Below are 20,857 nucleotides of genomic sequence, written 5' to 3'. Positions count from 1 at the left end.
GCATCAAGTTTACCTTAGTCCATTACTTGGTCCGGCGGCATAAGATCTGGCTATACGGCAGCAGTTATGGGGCTTGGTGGCTGTCGTATTTCCTATTTGTGTGTTTTGATGTCAATAGAAATAACCGTTGTCGAGAAACAAGTGTTTCTTGTCTTAGCGGTAGCAGTGGCCACAGAGAAGACGCCCCCAAGGAGAGCAGTGGCCATGTCTGGCGTCGGATTTCGGCGGGTGGATGGAGACCCACCGAACGGCGAAGAGAGATCTCTTTTTTACACTCGATTATTGATGTTGTCGAGATTGTGCCAATCTCAGTGGGGGAGATAATACGCCGGAGGGGATGGTATTATCTTGCGGTGGAAATGTATCGCGCATTATCTTCGACGGCGTACCAATATAGTTCAGCTGGAACTGAATAGCATAACATGTACTAAAATCAGTGTTAGAATTAATAAGTGGTTAAATTCTAGGTACAATAGTGATTCTGATAATAGGCGCTTGGCAGCTCGGTTTGTATAGAAATACACAACGATGAAGTCCGGTTGTGGTTGCTCATTCGTATACTACTTGAGCTGCAATACTGATGAGCTTGAGGTTTCATAAGCGGCAAAGAAAACGTATTGAACTTGCGGAAGCGTGCCGGGCTCTTAAGCGACTACACAACGAAGGTCAGCGTGCTATATTATTTGATATTTAGGCGAATCCCTTTATATTTTTCCTTAGGTTCAATTCCTTTTTTGACTAATTTATCCAGATTCTTGGGTATTTCTCGCTTTAACTGAAAATGCATTTCCCGGTCGTTCGGACTGCTCCTTTAGAAAGGCTTGGACATGAAAATTACGAAATTAGCAGGCCAGCAATTGAACGGAATAATCCGAGATATTCATGTGTGCATTAAACATGTGCACAGGATAAAGAATATATCGTAGTTTGAAATAGCCGCGTATCAAATAAAAAGGGATAGTTAAAAATTAAAACTGAACATTATCTAGCTATTATTATATATGAATTATTCTCTATATAAGCTCTCTTAAAATATAAACTCTCTCAATCTATCGAATTCGCTTATGTTTAGCACATCTAAAATACACGCGACTTAACAGGACCGGTTCTGTAATTTGACGTCCTGTTAAAAATAACATGAAACTTACGGCGCGCATCTACTTACGCTGCCCTGTATCACTTATCGATACCAGTCACAACCATTAAAATGTTTTCCCGTCTGCCTATATGGGTATGTATATAGATTTGTATATAAAAAAATACATGGACGCACCCAGGGTTGAACACTTACAGGGACATCATTTATATGATAACTAATTCAGACTCCTGCCGTTGACGTCGTTGCGAACACAAAATTATCTATCCAACACTGTGAGTGTATAATACTATCACGTAACGTATACAATCGTCTAGGATAGATGTAGGGATTCGTTAAGCATATTAGACGTATAATATAGTACCCTATATTATTCAGACGTAGATATTCGCTCCATGGCCTGACGGCAGGTTAATTGGTGGAAAAACCTTTCATGCTGGTCCACTTCGATATTAACCTTCAGACGTAATAGTCGTTCTAAGAAACGTTGGTAGCAGACCCACTCGTCCAGCTGCTACCAATGGGATCCAGCTCGCTATGGCTGTAGCCGCTACTGAAGGCTCGCCATCAAATACTCATTCCTGTTAAACGCTACTATGCGTCATGAGCTTTCCCATGGGAGAAAATGCACACGAAGTCCTGGCAAAGTCCTTAGCAGCGGTAGTCGCTGCCGAATAATATTTAGCTGGCCATATGCAAATGCTACCCTTTCAAATTACGCTGTTTTCTCCATATGCACTCATATGCATATAGTACGCCTATTTGTTAAACAGCGTCTCGGTGAGAGATTACAGGACAAGGAAGCTGAAACGACGTGTTGAAAGAGGAATTTTAGACAAGTATTCGCACATGATTGTCTGCCTATGTCGACATAATAATATATAGTAGATAGATAAACATATATAACTTTCCTTCCGTCAGGAAGCGACTGACGTAACGTAAGAAACGTAAGAAAAACGTCAGTTAGCCGTATTTAATACTGTCGTCATGATTACGTTGGCATTCATCAATACCAGGCGAAGATGGCGATCCCCTTTTAGGTGTGGTGCTAATGGTAATAATAATAAGGATAATAACAGTATTAGAGACAGTATTCGGTATATTGTAGTAAAATGTGCTTGTTTCCAGATCTGGATTTCTATCATCCTTCTTCAATCATCATTCTTCATCAAAGTGTAAGCGACACAGGAAAGAGGCTTAGAGAAATAAACATTGGATTGTATGTTGGAAAAGTGAATGCTATGAAATGAAAATTATCACCAGATAATGATTTGTCTCAAGCTACAAGTAGTAGGCCCGTATTATGTTAGGTAGTCCACTTCACCATAGTTGTTGGTTCCTGTTTTTTTCGATTTCGAAACCATAATCTCAGTGATCTGTACCCGCTCTATGCTAAAATCCGGATTAATGTGACATATCTTATCCATTACGCAGCCGTAAATAAAATGCTTCGGAGACAGCAAGGAAAATTTGCTCTTTACTCATTTGTGCTTACTAACGTTAATGGCCAGTATGTCTGTCAAATTTTATCAACCATCCGCCTAGGAAAGATCATGGAAGATTCAAATGTTTATCGGGATGATAGATGCAAGTTAAAGATAACACGCGCTTGTGTACACGTAGTCCTTTGTTGGCGATACGACAGTTGAATTAGGCCTTTTGTTGGATAACGTTGTGTGTGGTGAACGACAACTTCCATTTGGTTGTGCGTTTGAACCCGCCAGAAAACCTAACCTGTGCCGCCGTTTCTACGGCTACTGCCACTCTTCGAACATTCACCTACGAAAAAACATGCAAAGCCCATCAAATTAAGCATTTACTGCGAACGCCCTCAGTGACTCGTGTCTAACCTATCAGTTATCGAATAAAGGTTACAGTAGCTCAAGTATCGATGAGGACCTCGGATAAATGTGATTAAGACAACGAAAAAAAAGATAAAATCGCCGGTATATTAAAGCGATATTATAGAACAGGCAATAATAATAAATTCACTTTAATTAATCAAATCCGTAAAGACTGTACTTTCGTTTGGTACAGACGCATCACCATCGCCCTTCGTCGTCAATCGGGATACAGTTAGTCTTCATTCAGCTTCCAGCCCGCTAAAAATCGCCTCTTCACCGATTGATGTTGTTCTTCTTCTGTTGGTTACTCACAAGCTATAACGACAATGTATGACTATATGGCTGTCTTTGTGCTCATACTCTCACTAGTAAACAAGGACGGTTTCGTCACACCGTGAAAGGGTTGCGGTCGCCGGCAGATACGACCAAGAGTTGCATTGGGCGACATCGTACAGACATATGCTACGTTGTGTAGACGGTGCCATAGACATGCAATGAAAATGGTAAATTTCGTATAGGGAGACATTTTGCTTTCATAGCCAGTAGACGAGACATTATATCACTAACTTGATCAAGTAATATAATTAAAGATTTTACTCAAATTGTCAATTTCAATAGGCGTCTGCTGGACTTTTTTTTGGATTTCTTATGTGGATGTAGCTTGTTCAAATGTAAAGAAAACCGTCCAACTGGTACCACCGACATCAATAACAAACTTGCCTTTGCCAAAGTTTAGATTTTAAGATCAACTAGAAAATAATATTTAGGGAGAGTCAGTGCTCTCCTACGAATTCACGTTCATTAAAAAAATGCCCTAGCATTTTAAAACGCTAATTTCTGTTAAAAATCGACGAGTAGGCTTCAAGGAGATGATTTCAGGATGAGAAAAACATAAAATAAGGTAGTGCAAAAATCTTCGCTGATTTAGTAGGCCGTAGTTGATTCGCGTTGTAGGCCATTATACTCGAAAAGAGACGACCTCTAAATAAGACACTTTTCAAAAGTTAGAATTTAATGCACGGATCTGTTTGAGTGATTCCATACACCTCAGTTGCATAAGTCAATGTCAGGACATTGTACAAGTATGGTGCGTATTATATGCGAATATGACGACGCTGATCGCTACCATGGCAGCTATTAGGCTACCAGAGCAACTATTCAAAAATAATCATCGACGATACCAAAAGCTTTTTGCGTGTCTATCGAAAAAAAAAGTCTTTTTTTTGAGGGGACACAAGAGGCGCCTATCTTACCATGGAGAGGTAAGGCAACCTGACGTATTCTGTGTGGTCAAGTGGTCAACCCCCTACTTGCAGAACGACAGTCTAAGGATAAAGCGGCAACAAAACACATGTCAACTTACTGGGAAGCTAGTTATAGGTAGGCATAACTTGAGAAATTATTGAAACGAAAAATATCGTGTCAGCCGCACTTTCAACATGGCGGAAACCCCGTAGACCCAAACAACGGGCGGTATGTTTACAATTAAACTGTTTTTTCCGCAACTCGGCACACACACACACAAATGGAAACGGGTGAGCTGATCAAAAATCAATACAACCAAACAATAAAGTTATTAACTGGTTTTCTGGCAGTTCTAACCTAGTAGAAAATAAGTAGAGTCAGGTGTCGAGACAAACTAGACATTTTTTGTTACACGTGATTGCAGCAGGAAGAGTTTGTAATAAATGAACCAAGTGAGAACGCGCCCGTGCATACGATGCGCTTGATCGATGCGGTGGCATAATGTGGCGTAAACAAACGAATCAGGGCAATCTTTTTTATCGTGAATAAAATAGAAAAAAAAATTGAAAGAGCATAGCATATTGCGAGCGCTTTCCAGCCGGTGACATTTCTCATCACGAAACTGAGTTCGTTCGACAATGTTACCAAACAGATTCAGACATTATATTCAATACCTTTGAAAGTATTCAATTCGAAGTAAGAGTAATACCATCTTCAATACTGTAACATGCACTACTTGATTTGAAGATATGCAGAGCAACTGGGAATACGCACACGCTGCGTGAAGCTATCAAATACTAATACTGCGAAGATCTATCTGTTCATGATCCCAAAGTCATGTGTCCGCGTTTCTCGCAACAACGCGTTGTAGAAGTACTGTTTTTCCGAAGTAACGTTCCGAAGCTCTGAATTTGTCGCTACTGCTACACGTATTATGTCTGGCTGCAAATCAAAGGACATCACAGTACTCAAAAGGTGCTCAGAACAGGATTAGTACCAAAACACAGATACTAATATTTCGTGTCACAGGAGCATTGAAAGATAAGCGGGAGCATTTGACTTGCCGAAGTGTACATTACTTCTACAAACAGAGAACTATATTAAATATCTGCTATTGAGTACGTTTTTTACACCGACATTGATCAATAAGAAATAGCTATAACAGAAATATTACATTTCACGTACACAGTTCCGTATTATAGACTTTATAACAGTGGAATAGGTGGGACGCTGACACGTACATTTGTTAGCTAAAGTCTACTATGAGACTCCCTTGCATAACGCACATAAAGGTTCAAACGTCGATGCGCTCCATATGTTCTTGGCTCACTAAGACCCGAATAGAAAACGGCGGTCCGCTGCTGGGGGCTTTTGAAACGTCTGTGTGTAAAGAGTAAAGTAACTGACAAGAGTCACACTTTCAAATAGATTCCCTAAGCCAGCTAATAACTCAAGATATTGCTTCAATTAAATCAATCCACGCTCAAAAAAGTGCAACATCATATTAAATCTTGTCTGCTATACTTGGCATTCGTAATCGGCTCACATATGGGATGCTTGTTGGAGGCAAACCGAATTAACTACCACAGTCTGTCTTCTAGTATGTATGTGTTACATGAAATCATACGATGGCAGACCCTTATATACATATGTATTCCCCATAGGAGTAGCTCCACCCAAATGTTTGCCCTTTCTGTGTTTTTCTTAGCTAGCATGGTTATGCTAATGTTGTGTTTCGCAACAGTAACAGGATAATTAACTTGGGCTGAAACCCTGCATTGTTTCAAAAGAACGTAGCCCGCATTTCTTTTTGCAGACCGGTCAGCACTGCTCACTCGTGGCGCCCGGTGTCCAAATTACTACAAAGTTCTAATAGCTTTATTGTCGCTCTTGTATCGCTCGACCCCTATGTGTAATAGATCTCCGAGGGTTCTTTGAATCCCCGGAGTCATTCGTCCTTGCCAGTTTCTCCTCCCTTCACTTTCTATTTGGTCACTGCGTAGCGTGTTTGTTGTTTTCACGTGTATTGTCTTTGTCATCTTCCTCTTCTTACCTTGAGGGACGTTAGCCTGTGACCTGAAAAGCTGGAGTTTAGCGAGTTCTTAGCAGCGGTGACCACGTAGCTGCCTCGGGCCTGTCGCCATTTCATTTTCAAGGCGCACTTACGAAGTTTCCGGCCCAACAGAGCGATGCACTCAGCCGAAGGCTCTACAACTGGTGGATATTCACACATTTTTCACCAATCGAATTACACTGCACTGTATCACTGAATGTACTGATTCACATTATGTAGATGTTTATATAGGTTGTAAAACGTTAGGGCGCACATTGATCAACGGTAGTCGTTGATCGCTGATTTTAAGCTATGGATTCCATGCGTGTTAATGCACTGTACACTTAACAGGAAGCTAAATTTGACTACTAGTACGGGTTAGCATTGCTTAAGTACCGCTCTCTGGTGCAGGCACTCAAGATGCTTACATACAACTGAACTCATCATTATCACGCTATAAGTGTTATTTAAATACAGGAATACATGAGTTCTGGCTTATGTCAACTACACTCAAAGAGAGGTGGGGATTTTTCAAAAGTAAATTTTTAACAACACCCACGTAAATCATATCGGTCTCGTTTAACTCCAGCTTCAAGTAACTATCTATTCTGTTACAACTACTGTCGCCCCAAACTACTGAAAGCCCCACATTGGGCTTGAGTTTGTGCTCGCATCTTTTCGCAAAAGCTCGCGTACCGTCGCATCTCGTGGTACCAATAACACAAATTATGTCAGGCACGAGTCAAACCCGTAGAGACACATTTCGAGTACTCGGCACTGCTTCAGTTGAGTTGATTGCACTCACGTAAGCTTCATTGATATGGCGTGCTTGCTAGCATATGTAAACAGCTCACCAGTCTCGATCGTACCGTCCGCATAGTGCGAGGTCGGAAAGGCAGGGAACTATCGGACGGATCAAGTGGGTTCCACGCCAACTCAGATTACCGCATTGAATCGCATTCTTGGCATATAGGCTCTTGCGCAAGGGCCCTTTTTTCGTCAACACGCCTTTAGCGGAGGCCTGCTTCAACCCTATAGCCTATGCCATCGGCAAGGCGTGGTTCTGATCGTTTAGCTCCTGCATATCTCCTCCCTTCTCCTTGTGTTGCGCGTGGAGCAGAGCCGCACTGCGACAATGCCACTGATGGTCAAACTCTGTACAAAGCTCAGATTAGGTCCGCAGCTTCGTATCACCTACTCTACAAATCAACCACGATTAACAACGGCCACTCCGTGACTGTACGCCGTCGTCTTTGACGTTGACGCTTCAGCCTGAATGACTAATGCAACCTGGCGAAACGCACGACGTTGCCTCGCTCACGCGGATTTTGTATTAATCTAGTGTGAATGATTTGTACTGTTTTCCTTTTACTTTGTTCGATGGTAGCTGAAAGCATTGTCTGTGCGCAGAAAGCTCTGTCAGTCGTATGGAAACGGAACTTGATTCGCTGTCGTGATAGCCAGTAGCATTTACCCGGTCAACCTTCATCTCTTTTCCTCTTTAGCGATTCAGTTCTTGTCAACATGCAGCGCATTTTGCGGCTGAGCGAATGGAGCCCAGCGCACCGCCCCGTAGAAACGGTAGGCGTCAAGCTTTGTCCGCGCGCTCATTAGCTGCTCTCTTGATCTTCACTCAGTACTTCGATGGCTTCCGCCAAATATTCGCACAAGAGCAAAATCGTGCCGCTAGGCGTCATCTGTCTGTTCGGCTTGACCCTGCCCGCTAGAGCCTTTTAAGGGCACGCGGAGTGAGTGCCTGCGTGGGCGCCTGCCTGTGGCCGATAAAATCTGAAGACGCCGACGAAATTCGATAAGAGGCAAATGGAATTATGCTAGCTGACAAATGTAACCTGGCGCTCACACTCACAAACAGCTAAAGGGAAGGAACTGGCACGCACATGTGCCGTTGATGGCCGATTCGGTGTTAAGCGAGAGAGAAAAAACACGTAAATATAGATTTGAACGTACATTTAAGCTACAAGAGTTGCTGGTCAGATTGCACTCGGAAATTTTGCCGCGTGTTCGTGGGCTATTTCCTAATACCGGAAGGGGTCATTCGTTCCAAAGTGTTTTGGTGGTTTGGCGTAAAACCTAAGAGGCAACGAAGGTCAGAGACGTCCTTGGACACACTCGTAATATGTTAACCATATATTACGCTAACCTAAAGCGTATTGGTTTATAAATTTGCAATCGTTAGAACTAACTGTTGCTTCTCGTGTGGAGAATTTCAGAGCATATGTGCCATCGTTACGATTAATGAAGGCCTTAAGGAGCATTGCTAACTGTGCAGTGTTGATATAGCGTAACAAGTTGTAGTATTACATCTATGCATATATTGTGATTTCCTGTAGTGGTATAAGGATCACGCACTAGTCGGCACGGATGTAGATAGACAAAAAAGGCAACGCTTCCAAAACGTTATCGGCGGTTACGTGCTCGTTCGGACGCGGCAGCGGATATATCAAGGATGTTGACTCAGGATAATGATAAAAATCATCACCATCCTGGCCATCATTATGGCTACAACGGGCAATAATTTCTAATAGAGAAGATACTTCCTTGTTGCATGTAGCCGATTGCATTTACGTTGGCACGTGGCATAGAAAATCACTGTAGAACATCTTGATGATTTGATCTAGAATGTGTGCGATCGATTCTGTTTGGCCTAGTTGTTGTGGCGATAATTTGCGATGCATTTTAGGTAAAGTAACTAGCCGTACGCGGCCGTACCCGGTGCGTTGTCCGCAATCAAAAACGTAGGTGTAGCATCGTCCTTAGCTTAACCAGTGTCCAACAGCATGACCAGCTGGTACGTTTGTTGCTACTGATGTTGCTGACATTGGTTGCTAAAGTCAATTGCCATTCTAATCTATTCCGTCTTTTATTCGAAACGTTGTTGTCGCTGTCATCGCCAAACTATAATATTGCAACGTATTTACCGTTATTCGAATGGCCATTTGTTTTGGGGCGTTAGGGCCGTTTGAGCTGAGTCTGCTGGGCAAACAATTCATATCGATCCGCCTTAGATGAGGGCGGCCGACAAATACACGGGCGGACAGCTCTCGGCCCAGCTACCACTTGCCTTCCAGCCGGCCTGCTCTGGTGAGTCAGCTCGCGAAAGGGTAATCTTTGCAAAACCTGCTGGCGATAACATCGGGCGTGTGCCGCGGAAATTTCAAACAGACACCCATACGCACGAAACGACGCAACAGATACACGACAAACTCGCATAAAGGTTCAATTGAATCCTAGACAAACATTTTGCTACGATGGCAGAATCACTTGTTCTTAACCGCAGTAGTAATAATATTGACTGTGGCAATAACAATGATGATGTTATTATAATAAGTATCAAGTGTACTTTTTTTTCCCCCGCCAGCACTGGGTTTATTTGTAATAATACGCTCGCTGCACCATTGTCGCCATCAGCTGGATCTTGCTTGTACCGCGGTTATTGCAGTGGAAATCATCGTTGAGCGTTCGGCTTGAAAATACCAGCTTGATCGCTTTGTAAACCGCTTCATTCAGTCAAGTATAAACTGTTTGCCATAAAACCCTTTACAGAACAGTATGATAGGAATACTGGCTGAGTTCACTTAGGAGTTTAGTGTGGGGGTATCGACTATACATCATTCAGTTTTACTTTGTCCTCAGTTTACTTATTGTAACGCCAGCGCTGTCACGTCTCGCATTCCCGGTAGGTACCTACCTAATAGCTGTTCTGCTTAGCGTTCCAGTAGGCCGTTCCTCGATAGGAAACAAACATTATTTAGAGAGGCGTCTTGAAAATGAATCCTAGGACTTTTGTCGTCATCCTCAGGCGAAAAAGCAACAAGCAGCTAGCTTAGCGGCTGCTCGGCAAATCGTTCCGGAATCAAGATTGCGATTGAGCCGTAATAAAAGACGTTGTACGCTCTGCTTCAGGACTCGTTAGCCCGCGCGCTCCGTTTTGCCTCTGTCAACGATTTCGATTTCTCGTAGAAAGTATGGCCTCGTTGAAACTGATCGACGGTTATCTTTAACTATTAGCTGCTACCAACATTCTGGTATTGTACAGCTAGGAAATCAAATCTGAAGTCTGTTGCAAAACTTTCCCACCTGATTCCCTATCATCCTCTTTAGTGTTACGTACAAGGACCCCTTTAGAGACTACCGCAAAACGTAAACTGCTAACACGGGAAGCCGTTGCCCACTGCCAATTTATGCCCCATAGACAAAACTATGATAATTAAAGAGTGCAAGTCCGATTTTTCTTTCAGTAACGCCGTTACATCGAACTGTATTGAATTATGTGCGCCAGAAGCAAGTTGTTCTCTAGTGTTCGCCAAACATGGGTGGCGGCAAATAGACGACAATTCTCACTATACTGCGTTGGCGCTCGCAAGTTAAAAGAGCTCGGTCATTTATACTTATCGATAAGTTGCCTTCATATCAGATGTACCGTTTGTTGGTTGGCTATCATTAGCTGGACATCCGCTTAGCGGGACAGAACTGTGAAATCGAAAAGATATATTGCATGTTCCCGCGCTATTCGTTGGTTCGTTACCACGATGCTCGCTTGTGTACTACGTGTCGAGGCCTTGATATCTCATTTAATGGCTTGTGGCCGTTTACAGTCGCATGCATAGTTTGGCCATGATTTCGCTTTAACGAACGGATGCGTTTTACACCTATGTTTGCATATGAGTGTCACCCTATAACCCCTAAACACTATTTCTGCCACAGCTATCGTTCTACTAAAATGGATTATTACTGTATATCATTTAGTAGCGTAGAAGAAGACATGCTATCGCTCGAATAATAGAGACACCGAAACGGGAAAATGTCTACATATTCGTTTAAATTCGGGTCAGCTGTTATTATTATTATTATTATCCAATAAACGCTTCTAAGAAAACCAAAGTAAAAAGGACTAGCTAAATGTACTCGATTATGAACTTACAGTTAGAGCGCTCGATACGAGTCTGCTGCCAATCATCATTGTGTCATGCTTTTTTCTGTCGTTTAATAGAAAAAAAGATGACCCGTTATAATACAATACGCCTCGCCGCCCGCAAGAAATAGCAAATCGAGACACCTAGATATGTAAAGGGTTATTTTTTCAACTCGCACCTGCCTTTTGTATCACCGTTATCTAACAGGAAGACGGACGTTTTTATTTAGGATTCCCTAAATCGGCCAGAATAAGCTTGAGCTCGCATCTGTCAAATTTATGAAATATTCAAGTTGCCAAATATGCGACTCGCAAATGGAGGCCATTTCCTTTGATCTGAGTGTCACATTCTCATAGAGTTTCATGGAAAAGTTAGTTGTATTATTACCAGTTTAATCGTATACAAAACCAGTTAAATACAACCTGTGCATCAAAAACACACAGACATACGCGCTATTTCACAGAAAACAGTATCGGAAGCTGGGTCGCCACGTAAACCAATGAACAGGTTTCGGGGCTCTATAATCAAAGGTACGCAAGAGGCGCTGATCTGAAGTCGTTTGTTTTTTTGATTGAGGACAATGAGGGCTTTACAAACGAGCTTGTTCATATAATAACGCTACCAAGAACATGATATCTCTAACACACTATATTTAAGCTTTCTAGAGCTTGTTCATAACACATTTGTATCCGTTATGATGACACTGTTAAATGTAGGGCTTTCGAAGTTTGTGACACAAATATAGCAAAGTAACTTACGCACCAAATTGTTAGGTCCAGGTTCGAACCCGAATCGGCTGTCTAAACGAATGCTTGACTGAACGTTAAAGTCGAAGTCTCTAATACCTTGTGGCCTCCCTATTGGTTTTGACGTTATAGTCCTTTCCGTGAATCAAGGTTAAACAAACATAGTAATAATAAAAAATACCCGGCCGTGTGGGTGAATCTGTTCTCCACTCCACAGAATAACCGTAAGGATACGAGTTTGCAACGGGTAACAGGGCTGCAAATGTTGATGGCCGTTTTTAAATAGCAGAAATAACTTAGGCACGACTGTCAACTGAATTGGGTCCCGTAGAGCATTTCTGTGTAATACTTACCGCTAATTGAAAGCATTTCATTCAGACTGACATTTGATTGTTTACTCAAATAGCATCATAATTGTACGCGTAAGATGTGGCAAACTTATGTTTCTATGAGAGCAACTATATTCGCTTTTCCCTCGAAAAATTTGAAAAAAAAAATGAATAAAAAGTGTAGCAAGAAGATTTGGTAGCGATAGAATGAAGATTAACTATCTGTTCATGTACATATATATATATGAAAATTATTTATGAAGTCCCAAACGGACGGTGAGGCACACGATTCATCGATGACGACTTTCTGGCCGCCTGCTTTCCACTCAAGGCGCATGTAAGTGCATGGACGTGATATATAAGTATACACTATACGTCTATACCTATATGAGTGATTTACATTTGAGAATAACGGTAGCATGGCTCAAATGCGAGCGATGCTGCGGTAGGAGACACACTTGGCCTATTGCTAGCCGTTGGCTAGACCAAGCTAGTACGTTTCGTTGATGGGACAAAAAAGCACAAAGAGGTGGCTATTGTCCACGTATTGCGTGATCACCGGCTATAGCCGGTGGCTATTGCAATATGTTGGCGGCAGCTGGTGGTGATACTACCATTACTGCTGCCATGTGAAAATCGAGCCTCGTAAGAAGAGGAAAGGTACTGATCAGAAATGCGTTCAGGAGAATAGGGGGTGAACTCATCGGATCTGCTCAGAGATGCTTGAGACAGAAGCGCTGCTGCAGAAGATTACCGATATCTAGATTAGTGGGCAAGTTGAAATTTTTTTTTCCTCGTCTTTAATGTATGGCTTCGACAGTAGCAATTTAATGATAAGGAAGATCTATTGTTTGATACGAATTTAGCGATAATCAATTAATTATCGAAGATCAGATTGTTTATAACTTACATACTTCGCAGGTGCAACCATGCGCGTGTGTTTTATGGTGCCCGAAGCGTATGTTAAAACGGATAGTGAACTGTACTTCACTACAGCAAGGTACAAACAAGTGGCATTATATGCCCCTCCGCAGCTAGCGTTTAGCCTCTAAAGCCATTGGGCGGGTTTTAGATAGAATTGGCGTTATATCGCCAAGCAGATTTCACGACAGAGTGTATCGTTAACACTGTAATACACTGTGCTAGCTACTACTGTGAATTCGTTCAGGGAATCACCGTGACGCTTGTTACGCTTCGCATCAAGTAAAGGCTACTCAGCTGTAATCCTCGGAAAGTTAAAGTACCGTAGTCCAGAGGATATAGTTGGGAAAAAAACAGGCAACATCGCATCAAGTGGTTAGTAACAGCGATACCTCAACTTGTTTCTGATGTAGCATTTGTATCCTGTCTATCGGATCAAACGGCACCTTGCTCGTTTCCATTGCATATGGTCAAGTAAATTCCATGTTATTCAATTGCTGTGTGTATACCCAATGCCGAAATCTAACTCTTTTCCAAGCCCCAAATAATTAATTATACATTCGAGAAATCGCAGTTCTCCCAAATGTCAGGATAACAGTTGAGTGTTGTTAGTGAACTTCCAAGTTTAATATAGCAAAGAAATAAGTTACTGTTGTTAATATTGTGTTTTAAAATCACCTTTTTGGTAACTGTTACGTGCGTAGGCGGATGAAACACAGTCGTTCGTAGTAGCACAACCTTATATACAACGGAGCATTTCGGTGTTATTCAAGAGAATATTTCAGTGCGCCACTGCTACTTCAGCTCGTCCTAATATCAACCGGGCGTTAAAATCTGCGACTGATTTGCAACTCACGATTGCAATGCAACAGTTACCTCGTTTTAAACCAAAATATCTTGAATGAAGAAATGAGTTACTATAGATAACTCATTTCTGCTACTCGACGACTTCAGTACACATGCTTACCCAACTTCCTGTCCAGATGTTTCCTGCTCCCAACACTGAGGTTTTTTTACATCATATAAATGCAACATGGCTGAAGGTAAATAAGTAAACAAAGAAACGTGTCTTTTTTAGCAGATGGGTTACAACACTCACATTTCGCCTTACTCTCTATTCGAGCGCCTAGCTGTACTGTGCGTCATCTAGCACTCTCAAACTCTACCGCCGTATTCCTCTCGAAGTGGGCCGAAAGCCTATCACCTACGATCAAGACACAGTACCATAAGGCCCATAGCACAATCACTTCGAGACACTCGTCCGTGCAAGCCTACTCGGGGATATTGATGACACTAACTCTTGATGGGGCTAGGGCAACACAGGTTACATAATGCCCCCTCCCCCCAACTTTGGATACCGCGCACCTTTTCAGTGCGCGTACACAAGAGCAGGTAATGGTAAAATTTTTTTTTAGCATCGCTGTTTCACGTTGTTTTACATTGTATAGCCACCGGTAAGCCAAAAGTGGTCTGGAATATTAAATACCGCGCGCACTACGGCGAAGACCACAGAAGCCGGGCTTGGCAGCCGACATCGATGCAACGAATAAGTTGTAAAAAATGTTAAACATGTCGGCGTATCCCTTGGACTATTTACACTAAATAAATACTATTACAACAATCGCTGATAATCGCACAGGGCGGCCGCCGCCCGACACGACGGAACGGAGAGAGAAAACTGTCCTATTGTCGCGTGTCCTGCCGTACCCATCCACCTACCGCTGCAACCGTTGCTGCTTCTACTGACCGATAGATCTCTTGGCTTTGGCTGCCCAATAGTCCGTCAGTCATTCAGCTGTACGCATTCTCTATTCTAGTGATCAGACGGACAATAAACATTGAACCTTTCCCGATGGGCGAGGAGCTGGAGTCTTCCGACGGCGTTATCATCAACAGAGGAGACTACGACGCGATGCTGAAATAACGTTAACGACACCGTAATTTTTTCTATTCTCGCTGGTTTCCGCGCGACAGTACTGGCGCAATAATAGAATAGAAGCGCAGACAGTTGTATAACGTTGCTGAGGCGTCGCGTTAGCGAACGAGCCAGCGTAACAACAACGACGACGACGACGACTTCGAGACAGAAAATCTGAGACGGTAACTAACTCGTTGGGTAATTCAGCTGAGCGATTTAATAATCTAAATAGCAGCAGTAGGCCAGTGATTAGAGGCTCAGTTGTCTGTTCGTTTGTCCATTTGACCTGTTTGCGTATCTGTCAATAGCTAACGGGCAAGTCTCTACCACACTTTTGACTATTAGAACTATAAGAGCCGCAGCATTGAACGTAACGCTCGATTAGTGGTACTGGAATGTTTATCGCAGAATCGTCGCAGATTTGTCCGATGGCTACTATTAACTTCATTGCTACCAGCAGCAACATTGAGTAACGATAACTAAGCGTTGGGATTACGAGAGTGTTGACGATGACAATGAAAGGCCGATAGGACGCACAGCCACAGCAGTCGCTGAGCGAGAGTTCAAAAAGGCACAGCTCGCAGTAGACACCGACCTAACAGTCACGGGTCGTCATTCGACTCAGAGTCAGAAGAAACTTACCTTGTTTGGGTGATAGCGGTTGACAGAATGGCGTCTAGAAGCGCTAACTTAATTCAGCTATTTTGCAGACGGTGAACGCCCTAAGAACATGCCATAGCACTGGCCTTGTCGGCTGATGTAACTTGTGCTTTTAGAGGTGAGATAGGGCCATCGTTTTTAGTGGTTAACATTGGTCGGGTATTCGTTGGTTGTGTTGACGAAGTTATAGATCGTAGATATAGGAACGCCATAGATGGGACGTAGGTGGGAGGAAAATAAATCATTTGAATTTATTAGGGCTCCGCGTAAAAACAAGAACATTTAAAGTTCGACTGGTTTTAGGGTATCGTGTGAGACTGAATTAGCTTAGAAACATAAGGTCCTTATTTCTGAAATAGCTAGCAAGTTGACAATGGCGACAAACATGTGCCAAAATGGAAACTGTCGAAGAATTAAATACCTCGAATCTGATTTAGGTTAACAACTGCTAGTGAAAAAAGAACAAATACATTTACATAGGATTGTTTATTTCAGATCTTTTTCACTCAAGAGAATATAATTTTCGATTACCCCAACGTTGCAGTTACCTTTGAGTTATGCTTAAAGAAGATATAGTACCACTTTATTGAATAACAACTAGCTAATACGCCTGAGCTATAGATTAAACTCAAATTAATAGATTAATTACTCAAATTAATAGATAGATAGATAGATAGATAGACAGATAGATGGATGTACTTGAAAGGCCATCAATTCCGGCAAGTCAAACATCGAATCTGTCTTGAGGCATTTGGTCGTAACTTACATCTATTAGCAGTTCTCTTAACTAATTCTAATAGTGTAAGATAAGCGTCGAAAAACGCTACCACATAACACGGGACAGGACTTCAAAATACAATGGGTTCTAAAAGACTCGACTGGGAAGGGATGTAGTTTGGGCGGCCAACTCACGTCTTCCTAATGGTCCTATCTTGGTAACCATCAATAGCAGTACTAATACGAATCTACATGAGTAAATTGTATGTAAAAACGAGTTGTTATCAAATAATAATAAGTGAATCCATAGCAGCTTCAAAATAACTGCTGGTACACTCACCTTGGAGCTTCATAAATCTGCTACAAAAAACGCGTATAAGTTTACCAAGAATGTTTCTTTGGCGTCTCCCAAGCAACATTGGAAAGAAGTTTCTGAACTGTCAAATAGAAGTATAGTTGGGTCTTGGTTTGATCAACTTCACTTGCAACCTTGACCTAAAGGACTTGCCTAATTAGCTCGAGTTAGAGTTGAACACAAAGCTTCGCTCTGAAGTTTGATGTGTCAGAATTGATACCCAGCAAACGTGTTATTCTTGTTCTCAGAACTCGTAGAACCGTTTGTTATGTACGCCATGTACAGAGTAAAAGGTAACCGGACGAAGTAAGTGAGCCACATCCAAGCTGTGGCTCGGTGTTACCTGCGTTTGCCATTTACAGAGCGCAGGGCCCTACTGAGTCGCATCGTAAATTGGGTTTATTTAATAAAGAAGCCTTTTCTATTGGCTAAGTTCTAATAATTTCAACCAAAACTTATTGCCCAGTAGTTGTTGCTGAAATCGCTGATGAGTGTTTTTAATTACGGATGAGGTTTACGGATGTGACAACTATTTGGCCTGATGAATTTGTGGAAACTTATTCCTCTTGCTCGAGAATCGACTGAGGCCAGTTTAATCCAGTTTTGGAGTCTTCTTAACCCTTTAAAAATTATAAGGATCCCTCATCCGCGCGTCGCTTGCAGTCTCCACACGGGCGAAACTTATCGAAGTTAAAGGTTCTCGCCTGCTATACAAATTCTATTGATGCTGCATGCTAACGCGTAGCAGCGTATGTGGCGTGCACACAAACCTAATAGAAACCGTTAACTTGTTCATTTGAAAGGCAGATCAGTCTCTCGCCCACCCTCCAGCAGCATCAGATCTGCAAGGATTGAGAGACCCGCAAAAGCATCCTGTGATATTGTATAGAATGTTTACTTTGTTACGCATCGAGCACGATTAGTTATACTCTTAAACTTGGTACAATGGCAGTAGGCTAGATTGGAAAAATTTTGAAACTACTGTAATAAGTTACTCATCCTAAACATGGATGCCCACACTCTACTTGGCCTAGGCAGTCCATAAATATAATAGAGACCATAGATTATCGCAATATAAGTTCTCGAAAAGTTTCTCGCAATTGTCCTTCATTCGTTATATCAGATGTTATATGCACCTAGTAAAGCGACGTTCGGTTAACAAAGTACTGACTTAACAAGTACAGGCGATAATTTATATGTGGAACAATAAGCTACCATCACTACACAAGCTACACTATACGATTTTTTTTATCTGGAAAACAAATGCCTCCGCTAGGCTTACGCCTGTGAATACGTCTTCGACCTGAATAGAGTGACATCTTTTTGAGGTCGAATAGAGTCAATGATCTAGGAAAATGGCCTACACGATGCAGATATATCTGATTTTATTAAACTTGTCGAAATCGTTACAAAAGTACCAGAATCAATCTAAAATTATTGTGTATTTATAAAATTAAAGTGGTTTTTAATCGAAGTACGGTCTATAGCGGCATATGTTGAAACAGATATTATTATTATTATTATATACAGCTTTAACAAATATGAAGAGACATTATTGTGTGTCACTTGGTTCTCTTGCTGCAATGTGATAACGAGTGATTCCATTCTTATCTTGGTTTTTACAGTTTGGAAAAGTATGTTAGTTCTGTCTATACTGCACAGTTCGTCAGAGACTGGAAAAAAACATTTCGGTCAACAAGCAAATAACTACTACTAAATACTAAATTAAGACTTTCCGCTGCTACTATACTCAAATAAATAGATATCTCAATTTGTGCTCCAGGAATTTTGCCTTTTCCTTAAGCGTTCACAGAACCAAACGGTAGTATCAAATGGTGAGGGTACCACGTCAGAATAGAGCGCGAATTTCAATGATGTCATGCAACCGGCTGTTCTGCAAAGGCCACAGCCTTCAGTTGTGTTCTATGGGCTACGGAAAAAAAGGCTGGTCTAAAAGACGTCTAGACGGATCCAATTAATTCATGCAAATCATCTGCGAAAGTTTGCACTCGTACGAAATAGGGCATCAGAGTCAGTGTATGTACAAAGAGCCAGTCAACCGATGACCAGTTAACCATAGTCGTATAAAAGGTGACAAATAGGCGCAAGCTGAAATGGAGCTTGCTGCCAGTCGTAACATTAGCCCTGCAGCCAATATCTGAAAAGCTACCACAGGGCTAAGAGAACGCCATCGAGTAAGCTTTCTGCTACTATTCGCGGTTCCTGGTTCATAGACCTCGTGACTCAGGCAAGAATACAATGCGTCTAATTAGAAGAGAAACAACAGGACTTCTGGGGGCAATCACCTAGCTGCCCACAGTGCCTTATAGCTATTGAGACTAGAATACAATAATATGCGCTATTGGTTAGGCCCATCGAAAGGTTCTTTGTACCATACGATGTTGACCGGATCCGTGTCTGGCCGACTTTGCTGAACAACCGGACTCGAGCTGCCGCTGTACATTATATCGAGCGGCTCTGTTAGTCGTAAAGTAAAAAGCGGAACCCGAATATGATGCAATTATTCGGTGCACGTACACAATATCCAGGGGCAATGGTATTACTTAGAGGTATCATATACGTTCAACATTTAACCCGCATTGTTCCACTATTCCTTTCACTATTATTTACTTCCGGTAAGGCGATACCCACCGTACCTACCTGTATCTGCTTGCACAAACTAGCGTAGATACTATCTATTCTACGATTACCTCATGACTAAGCACAAAGATGCAGCGTTGTCATTACCTTTGACAGACGGTCATCCGATCGACAAAGTGACCGCATTACACGCTACGCATCGACGTTTTTCGTACCTCTCTTTTACCCTGCTATTTTCGTCATTCTCAACATTCTTGGCAGATGCCTACGGGGGCAACGATTCGCCTTTTTTGACCCTCCATTCACAATTTGTTCGTTACCGAAGGCTTTCATAGCCTTGGCCCCCGTGACCATTGAGAGGGTAACCGCTCTACACCTCACAGATATATCCTCAGCACAAGCTCTTGGTCAAGTGATAATATATTTTGGCTACGTGAGAGACCCAACACAGAAAGAAAGCCAAGCGGTTATTTAAACAAAGGGGCAAATCACAGTGCAACCCAGCCACTTATCTCGAGTTTGTAACGAGTAATGGAAAAAAGAGAACGAAAGACTAGTACAATCGCTTGAGTTGAACAGTGAGTTCTTCTGTATACAAAAAGATATTGAAGATAGGTAGGAACCGAGTCTACAGATGATGAGGGGAAGAGAGAGTGACATTAGTAATACTATAAAGCATCACCAAACCAATATCGAGCACTAAACGCCGCATCTAATCGATGTAAATATGAAACCCGCCTTTCAGGCTTGAAGAAACCGTTTATCTAATAATATTACTGTGCCTTTTTCTTAAGGCATGACATAACTATGCCGATCGTAGCTTTTTGCTTTGTCAATATAGCGATGTTGTCATCTTAGCGCAGTACGGTATTGCTGCTTGATCGGACTTCGTCCGATTGTATTATGAAGGTTTACCGTTGGTGCAGCTGGTTGCCTCGCTGTCCCTTAGAACAGGGCTGTGTTGTCTATTTGTAATAGTTTATATTCCCTGTCGAAGGAGTACTTGGGCCATACATTAGGTCTACGAGCTCAGATTTATCAGCGCCCACTTTTGCCTTATTTTTTTGATGCAAGGGTAAAGCTAAAAATTAAATGATACTACTCACATGCGTAAAATAATCTTATACTCCCCATAGCTTCCAAGCGCTACTGCTTCCCCAAATAAATTTCAGCTCAGTCCAGCATTAGCTAATAAGAAGCGAATTCTGAGGGATACTGGGTTAACTGTAATGATCAGCACCTATTAATTACTAATTTTGCCCAACGTCTTAATGCAAAGAATATACACTTGGAAGCAGGTATATAAATTTGTTTTATATTTCCAATGCTCGCTACTATCTCATTTGCCCTTTGGTCCCTTCGTTATTTGTTGCTTTTATATTTACGTTCGCCAAATTGGGTCTCTAACTTCATGCTTTTGTGTACCTTCAAACCTCCT

At 42.0% G+C, this 20,857-nt stretch overlaps 1 protein-coding gene across 6 annotated transcripts in view; it reads right to left on the bottom strand.

Annotated features, from left to right (window-relative positions):
* The window catches only part of Epac (Exchange protein directly activated by cAMP), an 87,328-nt gene that overhangs the window by 63,684 nt on the left and 2,787 nt on the right, over positions 1–20,857 (bottom strand). For 2 of the 6 annotated variants that reach the window (XM_022848775.2, XM_086972042.1), the window contains exon 1: positions 6,239–7,487. The exons of 1 other annotated variant lie outside the window; for it this stretch is intronic. In XM_022848775.2, the coding sequence (XP_022704510.1) occupies positions 6,239–6,418 (180 nt within the window). In that variant the 5' untranslated portion in view covers positions 6,419–7,487. Of the gene's footprint in view, positions 1–6,238; positions 7,488–13,846; positions 13,907–14,267; positions 14,919–20,857 lie in introns of those variants that run through there. 3 more of the 6 variants (XM_022848780.2, XM_086972043.1, XM_086972044.1) reach the window with 3 other exon arrangements.

Source organism: Varroa jacobsoni, unplaced genomic scaffold (assembly GCF_002532875.2).
Source record: "Varroa jacobsoni isolate VJ856 unplaced genomic scaffold, vjacob_1.0 scaffold_1376, whole genome shotgun sequence".
NCBI classification, from domain to species: Eukaryota; Metazoa; Arthropoda; class Arachnida; order Mesostigmata; family Varroidae; genus Varroa; species Varroa jacobsoni.
This window is presented reverse-complemented; position numbering and strand designations above follow the sequence as displayed.